Genomic DNA, 11,287 nt, shown 5'->3' with positions numbered 1-11,287 from the left:
CAGCAGCTGGTCTCCGTCAGGCATGGTCAAGAGAGCGACTTCTGCTGGGTGGTAGCTTGGCTCTTGGTGGTCTGCCACTGGCTGGCCCAAGTCATAGGTTGACCGCCCAGGGCACGGTGCAGGACAGGATCCAGAGGATGGAGTAAGATGCAGTGTTTATATAGTCTTCCCATACTGAATCTGATCCCGCCCACCATCCTCTACGTATTGCCAGGAGTGGGGAAGGACAAAAGCCGCCATTCATTTACCCCGCGCCTGTGCACGTCTACGCGTGGACTGAACAAAGGGTTGTAGAAAACAAACAGGCAATTTCTGTGAGGTGTGGTACTGAGTTCCTATAATCCCAGCACTCAGGAGGTGGGAGTGGGAGGGTCAGAAGTTCAAGGCCATCCTTGGGTAAAACAGCAAATCTGAGGCCAGCCTGGATGCTTGGGAGCCTGTTGCAAACAAACAAGAGAAACCAAAATGGATGTGTCTTAATGGACGCGATGGAAGTATCTAGGCCCCTCTCTGAGTCACACAGGGTCTTATGACTTCTGAAGGGCAGCCCGCTTTCTCCCAAGTGGAATGGGTTCAAAAGAACAAAAGAAAAGGAGGAGGGGGAATTTTAAAAATGCCCATCTTCTGAACACCATCTTTGTGCGGGCGTCTGGGGGAGGATGGCAGGGCGGGGTCATCTGCCAGCCAGGCCTGTAAGACTTGCTTCTTGTTTATTCCACTCACATTTGGGGCAGCTGCCAGGACCCGCCCCCACGGCAGTCACTGGAGGAACTGGAAGTTAAATGTTCCTGCTAAGAAACGTTTTCTTTGACTGTTCCTACCTGGGTCTTTGCTGTGGTCTAGCCTGGGAGGGTCTAGCCAATATCCAGCCTGAACAGAGAGTGAGCCTGCCACCATGCCGGCTTGCTGCAGCTGGAATGACGTCTTGCAGTATGAGACAAACAAAGTCACCCGGATCCAGAGTGTGAATTATGGCACCATTAAGTGGGTCTTGCATGTGATCGTCTTTTCTTATGTTAGGTAAGTGGGGCGTGGGATGGACAGATCTCGGCAGCACTGGACAGCACCCCCCCCCCCCCCCCCCCAGGGCGCAGCTGCTGGTGCACTTGCTAGATTCCACGTGGTTGTTAAATCTGAAACACACTCTCAACAGCGCCTGGGAGGAAACAGTAGGAAGAAGCTGCCCTTGGCTGTAGCCGGAGGAAGCCACAAAGGAAGGGTAGCAGGCTATTGGCCTCCCTTCCGTTTTTTCAACTGCGGCAGAGGCCTGCCGGGATGAGCAGGGCAGGACATGCCTGAGGAACCTGGGAGACACAGACCAACACCCTGGGCTCCCAGAGAGGAGGTGGGGATTTCCCCAGGTGAGTCTGAGTCATCCTTGTGCTTAGGAAACATAGAGCCAGGCTTGGAAATGTCATTTTAGAGCACCAAGGGGGCCTTTTAAAACAGTTTATGAAGTTACGGTGTGTACCTTGGACTTTCCCTGACTTACAGTGTCCATGTCCGTGGCTTTCAATGTGTTCACTGAGCTGAATGGCAGTAAATAAATAAATAGACAAATAAGTAAGTTTAGAACTTTTTCAGCCAGGCGTGGAGGCAGAGGTAGGTGGATCTTTGAGTTCAAGGCCAGTCTGGTCTACAAAGCTAGTTCTAGGACAGCCAGGGCTACACAGAGAAACTCTGTCTTGAAAAACCGAGGGGAAAAAAATGATGAATTTCCATCAACCCAAAAGGAATCTCCGCCTTCTGCCATCATTTTCAACCTCACCTCTGTCCCTTAGTTCCTATGGATTCACCTGTTTTTGACATTTCATATAAACAGAATCTCATAGCATTCGGTCCGTGTTCGTTTCCGTTATCACGTGTGTTATTGCTGTATGCGCTCAATGGCTGGATGACAGTCCCCTATATATAAACTGCTTTTACTTATCTATTCATCAGATGATGGACGTTGGGTTCTTCCTAATTTTGTCATCTGGACCTATGCCCTCATTTCTGCTGGGTTTACCTCGAAGGGGCCTTGTTGGATCTCATGGCAGCGACTGCACATCACCCTGGGAGGCACTGCCGGACTGTTTGGCCCAGCAGCTCCACCTTTCCACAGCACCAAGTGTCAGGGTTCCGTTCTCGGATCCTCACCAACACTCGACTCTGTGGCTTTCTGATCGAAACTAACCTCGCAGTTGTGAAGTGGTTGCTCAATGTGGTTCTGACTTGTGTTTCTCTAACTATGCTAATGATGGAGCTTTTGATACAGCACGTGGCGTGCTGTGGTTTACTGAGCGGGAGCGTGGCCCCATAAGTGTGTGTGGAGGCCAGAGATCAACTTCCTCATAGCTCTCGTCCCAGAACCTGAAGCTCAGATTGGCTTGCCACTGAGTGCCTGGATCCTCCTCTGCCTCCCTGGTGCTGGGATTATAGGCACCTGCTGCTATGCTCAACTTTTACAAGGTTGCAGCAAGTTGAATTTGGGTCTTTATGCTTGTCTTCTCCAGCTCAAAGGGGGTCTGTTTTATAATCCTGGATACATCTTCTCGGCCAAATCACTTAACCAGCCTGCTTCTGTTTCTGTGTGTTAGTTCATACAACCTCTGGACAACTAGAGGAGAAGTGCGTTCCTTATCATGGCTGTGATGCAAGCGACCAATATCTGGTAGCCATTTCTAAAAAACCATCTTCGTGAGCAGAAGGAGTATTTTATATCCATCCTCTATTTTGAGTCTCATAGTAACCATAACCATGCTTGGGTTTGATATGTAGAAATGTGGATTCAGAAACCTTCTCTCTCTCTCTCTCTCTCTCTCTCTCTCTCTCTCTCTCTGTCTCTCGCTCTCTCTCTCTCATGTGCATGTTTTTGAACGTGTCCATCTGTATGTGCGTGTGCACACAGATGTGTGTGGATGTTACAGTTTGATATTTAGATCTGTTCTTGGACTACTCTCTATTTTACGGTTTGAGAAGGGATCTCTTCCTAAACCCGAGCTCACCCATCTGGCTGGGCTGGTGGCCAATTAGCTCCAGGGGCTTCCTTCTCTCTGATTTCCTTCTCTCTCAAGCACTGCGCTTGCCACCAAACCTGGCCTTCATGTGAGATTGCGGGTCTTCGTGCTCTTGTGACAAGCATTTTATCAACTGAGTCATTTCCCCAACCTCCTTGGCTCTGTGGATCTTAGTTTTCTCATCTATAAAATGGGAACAATCATGATTGAGAATATTAAGTGAGCTAATAACAAAGCTATTAGGGAACTATATATCACTTTGCAAGTCCTCATTTGGCTTATAATTGGTTATTATTATTAGGGGTGCTAATATTTGCTCTGTGTATTTACTATCCAATAAATATAATTGACAAGACATATGCCCAAATTACAATGTTAGGTACTCCTTTGCCAGCTAGTGCAGGACCAATACGGCAGAGAGTACTGGTTAGTAAATGTTCATTGTGTGTCAGTACATGGGTGGTGTCACAGTTCTTCCGGCGATGTGACTTTGTGGCATTATTAGGTCCAGTACACAGTTCCTTGTTTTATTTATTTAGCAATAGGGTCTCACTGTGTAGCCCTGGCCTGCCTGGAACCAGCCTGCCTCTGCCTAGAGATGGGATGAAAAGTGTACACCTCTACCCCTGTCCAGCACACGATTCTTTCAAAGCAGATCAGTCAGACAACTCTGAAAAGACTTTATAATACTTAGTTCCAGACCTGGAGAGATGGCTCAATGATTAAGAACCTTGGTTCAGTTCCCAGCACCCACCTCGTGGCTGGCAACCACCTGTGACCCCAGTTCCAGGGAAACCCAGTGCCTCCAGGGGCACTGCACACACCAGCTGCACACATGTAAGTGCAGGTAGAGCACCGTAGACATAAAGTAAAAATAAGTAAATCAGCTGGTGTGGTGGCGCACGCCTTTAATCCCAGCACTGGGGAGGCAGAGGCAGGCGGATCTCTGTGAGTCAAGGACAGCTTGATCTACAGAGCAAGTTCCAGGTCAGTCAGGGCTAGATAGTGAGACTCAAAAAGTTAAATAAATAAATAAATAATCTTTAAAAACATTAACTCTTTCCTTTCATGTGGTGGACTCAAGTCTTGCACGTGTTAAATGCCCGCAGATGCCACAGGAGAGAGCGATTTCAATAGTGTAGTTACCCGCAGTTAAGAGTAAGGAGGAAGAGAGAGAGGGAAAGAGAGAGAGAGAAAGAGAAAGAGAATAGAGGAAGGTTGGCAGGCAAAAACAGAACATTTATTATAAGGTCATTTCAAAAGCCAGAGATTGTGGTGGAGAGGTGACTTGGAGATTAAGAACGCTAACTGCTCTTACAGACGACCTGGGTTCAGTTCCCAGCATCTACATAATGGCTCATAATAACCTGTAACTCCGGTTCCAGGGGGTCTGAAACCTTGTGGCCTTGGCAGGCTTCTGCACACAGAGGACACACATAAACTCACGAAGGCACACACGCATACATAAAAATAATAAACAAGGGGGCTGGAGAGATGGCTCAGAGGTTAAGAGCATTGCCTGCTCTTCCAAAGGTCCTGAGTTCAATTCCCAGCAACCACATGGTGGCTCACAACCATCTGTAATGAGGTCCGGTGCCCTCTTCTGGCCTTCAGACATACACACAGAATATTGTATACATAATAAATAAATATTTAAAAAAAATAATAAACAAGTCAGAAATCTCCAGGGAGTTTGGGACTTGTTTGCAGTTCTGTTTCATCTGTATATCTTCAGCCCTGAAAGAGCTGTGGTGACTATGCTTCTGGCTATTGCCAAGGCTAGCCCCTTCCTCAGTCCCAGCAGGAGCCCACAGCAACTGCTGGTTCCCACTAGTGCTATTCTTTCTGGTTTTCTATGACCAGGGAGCTACTGTTTGAACCAAGCCATCTGTAATGTCACCATCTTGAATTTTATTCCATATTCTGAGAAGACACAGGATGCTTCGGTGCAGAGAGGTAAAAGATATTTACTTTCTACTGTGAATTTTGTTTACTCTTTCCTGGAGATGGATCTCAGAAATATTTCAGTGGCCGACAAAGAACTGGGAGGGCTTATTTCACTTATGGCAGCTTCTCCCCCTGGCCCAGCCCACCTCCACCAGCAGCACACAAAGGTGTTGGCCTTTGAAGCCCCAGGCTGTCCTTTGTTGGGGAGAGGATGTGCCTATACTTTATGTATGGTATTTAAATTGGAATCCCAGGCTGACTGGCTGTTCCCCAAAGGGTAGCCTCCCACCTGGAAGACTGGCCTCTCCTGTGATGCCAGGTGTGATGAGGGAGGTGGAGAAGATACCAGACCCTGAACCCAAGCCAGCTGCAGTCTCTACGGCTCCAGGAGACACGAACCGTGCTGTTCATCACCTTGGCCCTGGATGAGTTCGGGCAGCTGGAGGATTAGAAAGGCCTACTCAGGAGGAGACCCCTGTAGGAGAAGAATCTGGCCACGTGACACATAGGACCCAAAGGCCGGTAGCTGCAAAGACTGAGATAACAAACCAGAGGGGCAGCGAAGACAGACACGAGGGAGGAGGGAGGAGCAGGAGCCAGGGCGGTAAGAGCTCCACTGTGATTCTCTGAAGAGCCTGTCTACCGCTGGGGAGTGGAACCATCTGACTGCTGTATCTAAAGGCGCCAGTGACACTGTGCAGGGGAATGGGTCTTGTGGTACGACAAGAATGGGGTACAAGCACCACTAAGAAACTGCTGAAGTCACCCGGGTGAGCTAGAATGGGGCGGTGGAGTTTGAGAGATGTGGACCAAGTGGAGATGGACCTGCTATGGTGAGAGATGGCCCAGCGTCCTGAGGATAAGGACGCTTTTGTCTGACCCATGCAACAGCAAAGAGAGGTCAGGACTGGTAGAGATACTGAGCAAGCAGCTAGAATGTTCTGTCTACTTCCACTGTGATATTTTTTATTTGTGTCTAGCCCCAAAACATAAAAACAAAATCTGAAACACATAATCTCAAAAAGAAAAAAAAGAAGAGGAAAGAAAGAAAGAAAGAAAGAAAGAAAGAAAGAGAACACAATCCCCTTCTCTTTAGATTTATGAAAGCTGCCCAGGCAGCCAGCCCCTGTGCTCCATGGTGCCACAGCAGAGGCTTCTGGGAGGACTGGTGCATACCCATGGCTTCTGGTGTCCACTCCAGCCCAGCCTCCCTGGCTGTTAACACAGCACTGGGCTATGGTTTAACAGCATCTGGCTGATGTTTCCGTGTCTCAGAAGGGAGGCCCAGGGGACTGCAGAAACCAGCAGTGCCCAGCCTGTGGACAGAATTGAGCTTTATCTTGAGGGTGCTGGAAAACATAAAGAGGAGGCAGCCTCTTCTGTTCCCTATTTGCTGCGTTTTCAGAATGCCTCCTTTTCTCTGCATGCGTTGTCAGGCTGCTCTTTGCCTCTTTGACAGGGACACGTGGGCTCTTGGAACTCACCCAAATAACCTAGTAATCTCATATCTCAAAGTCCTCGGTCATGTGTCTAGACTCTTCCCTGATAAGGTACCATTGCCAGAGATCAGGATCGGCCACCCTTGGGAACATGCTACAGGATGGGGGAACTGGTGGGATCCGGCTCATTTAGGGGACAGCTGCAGCTGAGGTCCTGGTGCCTGGTTGCCACCGAGAAGGACTGTGGGTTTGTGAGTTCACAGTGGTCCATAGACACCTTTTTCCTAGAGCTGTCTGCTTCCTGACTGTGTAGTATCCAAGTGAACAGTCTTCGGCCATGTAACAGATCATATGACTTTACAAATCTCTTTGGTGACCAAAGTCATATAGCCAGGCAGAGGCAGAGCTGACAATGAACTTGGACATCTCATCCAGAGTTCATGCTCAGACTGGAGAGCGGAGGGGACAGGACCAGGCCCAGAGGGAGATCAAACAGTATTGGATCACCCAGCTGTGAGCAGATGGAGATCTGTATTAAGGAGTCGACAGTGATGGAGGATAGGTGGAGCCTAGCAATATCAGTAATACCAGGGAAATGAAATAGTCGAATTTCTTTAATTTTGTTTTTCTGAGACAGGGTTTCTAATAACTCTACATGTAGCTTCACCTGACCTTGAACTACTGACCTCCTACTGCTACCTGCTACCGCCCAAGTGGAAGGATTGCACTCCATTGCACAGCTCAAGTGATAGGACATGTAGTTTAACAGATGTGTGAGGAGGAGGATGGATGAGCAAGTCCCCTGGGCCTCCCCTCGGAGACACTAGCACCAGCCCGTGGACACCGGAAGCCGTGGGTATGCACTAGGCCACCCAGAAGCCTCTTCTGGGGCTCCGTGGAGCAGAGGGGTTGGCTGCCTGGGCAGCTTTCATAAATGAACCATGTATGACCCTTACGGAGAGAATGGGTCAAGAATGTGTCTCACTTCTGACTTGGGCCACTGATCCAGAAGTTGGTGGATACCTTTCTGGAGTTAGTGAGTTCAGAAGAAAAAACAATCAGGGTCAAAGGCTAAGTTCAGAGCTTAAGGCTTTGAGTTTGAATGGTATGAGGCTCATAACTGTGCATACTGATTGTGTAGGTATTTGCTTTCAGAGCGTTAGGATAGATTATCTATCACCAGTTTATAGACAGATGGTGGTTGGAGCCACGGACATCTTCAACTGATCAGTAGGAAAATGAAAGCAAGAAGCTTGGAACCCTAAGTGGTACTAACCCTAAGTGGTACTAACATTCAAGTGGCAGGGAGATGCAGAAGTTTCCAAGTGATTCTGAGATGGAGAGGCCAGGAGAATGCAGGCTTCTCGAGGCTGAGGGAAGAATGAGAAGGAAGTGGACCGTGGTCACCAGAGTCGGCCATGGCAGCTGCAGCATGTCTGCTGGACTTGGAAGAGAGTGAGCTGGCAGGGGCGGCACTAGAGAAGTGGGGGGGGGGGGGGCAGCCAGACTGGAGTGGGTGGAGGAGTGAATGGAGGTGCGGAAATGGATGTGCTGACTCACTCTTTCAAAAGACGGGGCTCCACGGGAGGAGCCAGGCCCTGCGTGGTGCTAGGAGGAGTCAGACCCTGCACAGTGCTGGGAGAATGCGGGATGGGGGGAGGGTTTATTTTTAAGATGAGACATTGTATTTAAATGCAGATGGAAAAGAGATGGGGGAAAGGGGAAAGTGGTGGCATAAATGAAAAACCACCACCGTCACCGTCAAGTCACCTGCACTGGCACCAGCTCGCAACCACAGGGAAAGCCTGCCTGGCCCCCTTCTTTGTGTAACCACGTCACAGTTCCATTCGGTGCCCTTCTCCTTCAGAGGGCTTCTCACTACTGCATCTATCCTCATCTCTGTGCCGATGCTCGAGGTGCTGCCTAGACCCCTCACTGTCTCAGCCATGCCATGCAACCATGCCCTTTGTCCGTCAAGACTTTTGTGAAAGGCAGGGTGTACACGTTTGCTTTGCGTGAAACAATGCAGACTTCTGTAGTTTGACCCAAAGAACTGAGCCATAAATGTGCCTGCCCTTTGACCTGGCGTTTCTCCTCAGGCAGAGCAAGTGCCTTTGCTGGGAGAAGAGGCTCCTACGAATGCTCCTGGCAACATGAGTGAGGATGTACGGGCAGCAAAGGCAGAAGCGAGGCCCTAGGCTAGTGATACATTAAACAAACGTTAAAGCAGGTCTCCTCAGAGCTTGTCTTTCACCTCAGAGTTACCTTTGCTCGGAACTTAGGCATTTCTCATAGGAGACAGGTAGACTTTGCTGAGAAGCACTTCCTTCCTGGGGAGCTCAGAGAACCTTCTCACCATGGTGCCAGTGGTCCAGTTATGCAGCTACAAATCTGTGAAAGTCCTTCAAATCCACAGCATATGGATTGGGACTCTGAAGAACACTTTTCTGGTGATCCTCTGTATCTACATTTGGTGAGTTAGGTGAGAGCCAGTCTCAGGGCTCCATGGCCCCAAAGCTCTCTCTCCACCTCTGCTCTATCTGGGCTCTTTCATTTCTTCCTCTTGGGCCAAACTGGTCTGCAAGGGTCTCTGGAGGGCCCTGGCCTCTCCTGTTGCAGGTCTCTTGTGCCTGCCATGTTTTCCAGCTCTTCCTTCCCCACTTCTCAATCTTACCTACTCTACCAGGCTCAGCTAGATATCTGGCTCCTTAATACTGTGCTTGCTCCAGAGGCTGCTGGCTTTGAATACACCTGGATGCATTGCCCATCAGTTTCTTAGAGTCATCAGAGTTAGAGATTAGAGAATTGTGACTGAACCCATGACCCAGAGGGGAAGCCTGGCTTCTCTTGAGTCATTGCACAAGGTCAAGAGTTTGTGACTAGATTGGCCACTAGACTGCTCTTCCTAAAGCGGAAGATACTGCAGTCTCTGCCTCTTTTCTCTTTCGATGCATCTCTAGGAAGTGTTAATAGAATTGTCATGTTTACAGGGCGGCAGTGGTGAATCCCAGCCCTTGGGAGGCAGAGGCAGGCAGATCTTTGTGAGCTTGTGGCCAGCCTGGTCTACAGAGTGAGTTTCAGGACAGCCAAAGCTATGCAGAGAAACCCTGTCTTGAAAACCAAAACAAATGAAACAAAAAAGAATTTTCATGTTCATTATGATAAAAAGGTCCATATGTTTGCAAAGCCTTCATAACTGACAGGGCTGGACTCTAGTAAGCTGATCCTGAGTTGCATATTCTAGAAGGGATATGGGGCATCAGGCTGAGCTCCCCACCGAACAACTAAGCACGTGTTCTTCTGGGAGGCTGTTGCAAGTGTTTTGCTTGCGTTTTGAGGCTGGAGTGAGGCTGAACACTTGTAATTGTTTCTGCCTGCAGCGTTCTACCCGACACTGCACCGCACGTGCTGAGTGGGTTCTGAATCTCAGTTTCCAGCACCAGCACATTTTTTAGTTAACTGTTTGCATTTTGTGTGGGTGCCATGCTGAGCAGGCGAAGGTCAGAGAACAACTTTTGGAAGTTAGTTCTCTCCTCTCATCATCATGTGGGTTCTGGGCATCAAACCCAGGCCGTCAGTTATAGCACAGATAAGATAATAAAAGCCCAGAGACAGATATTGGGGTTCAGCCTAAAGGTCAGAAAAGCAAAGCAGGCAGCCACTGGTTCTTACCTCTACCTCAGACCAAAATGGCGATCCTGCCTCCAGGAATCTCAGAATGAGACTGTGTGTGAGATCTGTCTCCTCCAGTCTTATATTCCTTTCTAGTGCTGGAATTAAAGGCGTGCACCACCACCGCCCAACCTCTATGGCTACCTAGTGTGGCTACTGGGATTAAAGGTGTGTGCTGCCACTGCCTGGCCTGTAGGGCTGACAAATGTGACTGTTTTACTCTCTGATCTCCAGGCAAGCTTTATTTGTCTTGTCACAAGTGTCTTAACTCACTGAGCCATCTCGCTGGACCAATTTCTTTCTTCTTTAATCACAGTTTGAAGAAATGCTAACATGTATGGTGCATAAAATAAAACCTACGTGCTACCGTGCAACTGACAAAGCAAAGCATACTAATCCAGCTCCACTCCCTGCAAACTCATCCTTCATCCCACTCTCTCCCCCCAGTAGACATCATTGCGAGTAGCCCTGGCTGTCCCAGAACTCACTCTGTAGACCAGCCTGGCCTCAAACTCACAGAGATCCACCTGCCTCTGCCTCCTGAGTGCTGGGATTAAAGGGGTGTGTGATTTTTATCTTACCTATCAAGGTAAAGTTCGGATAGCATAAAACTGACCTCTTAAAGAGAAAGGAATAAAGGGCTTATTTGTAAGTGAACAGACAGGTGCTATTTAACACGTGCTTAGTATTATATAGGAAATGCCTTTATCCGCCAACATATTTTTGTCATCTTTAAAGGAAATAAAGTACTTATTAACTGCCGTTCCCCATTTCTTCTCCCCGGCAACTGTCCATCTGTCCTGTAGAGTTCTTATAAATGAGAAGACCTGCTGGGTGTGGCAGTGCACACCTTGAATCCTGGCATTTGAGCGGCAGAGGCAGGAGGATCTCTGTGAGTTCAAAGGCCATCCTGGTCTATACCAGGACAACCAAGACTACATAGAGAGACCCTGTCTCAAAAAAAACAAAACAAAACAAAAACCCAATGACCTGAAATAAGAGCAAGCAGAGCCGTTCAGCCACCCAAGAACGGGACTGAGTCGAAATTCTGCCTACAGTGGGTAATACTAAGGGGGATGGGGAGAGGTGCAGCTGAGAGGGAGAGGCACGAGGAAGCAGGTCGCTGGGCAAGCAGGCTGAGAACGAAAGCTGCTCCCACTACCCCTACCCCAGAGGCTGCAGCCCAAACCACTGCCCGGGGGTTTTAAGAAAACCACTGTTCTTCATCTG

At 48.8% G+C, this 11,287-nt stretch overlaps 1 protein-coding gene across 2 annotated transcripts in view; it reads left to right on the top strand.

Annotated features, from left to right (window-relative positions):
- The first annotated feature begins 883 nt into the window (after positions 1-883).
- Positions 884-11,287, top strand: part of P2rx7 (purinergic receptor P2X 7) — a 40,271-nt gene continuing 29,867 nt past the window's right edge. The window contains exon 1 of one of the 2 annotated variants that reach the window (XM_041648994.1): positions 884-1,020. In XM_041648994.1, coding sequence (XP_041504928.1) covers positions 896-1,020 — 125 coding nt within the window. In that variant the 5' untranslated portion in view covers positions 884-895. Of the gene's footprint in view, positions 1,021-1,158; positions 1,362-11,287 lie in introns of those variants that run through there. The other variant, XM_041648995.1, reaches the window with a different exon arrangement.

Source organism: Microtus oregoni, unplaced genomic scaffold (assembly GCF_018167655.1).
Source record: "Microtus oregoni isolate MIOR12 unplaced genomic scaffold, Mior012 000003F_ref0000135, whole genome shotgun sequence".
Lineage (NCBI taxonomy): Eukaryota > Metazoa > Chordata > Mammalia > Rodentia > Cricetidae > Microtus > Microtus oregoni.
The sequence above is the reverse complement of the archived record's forward strand: the minus strand, read 5'-3'. Positions and strand labels throughout refer to the sequence as shown.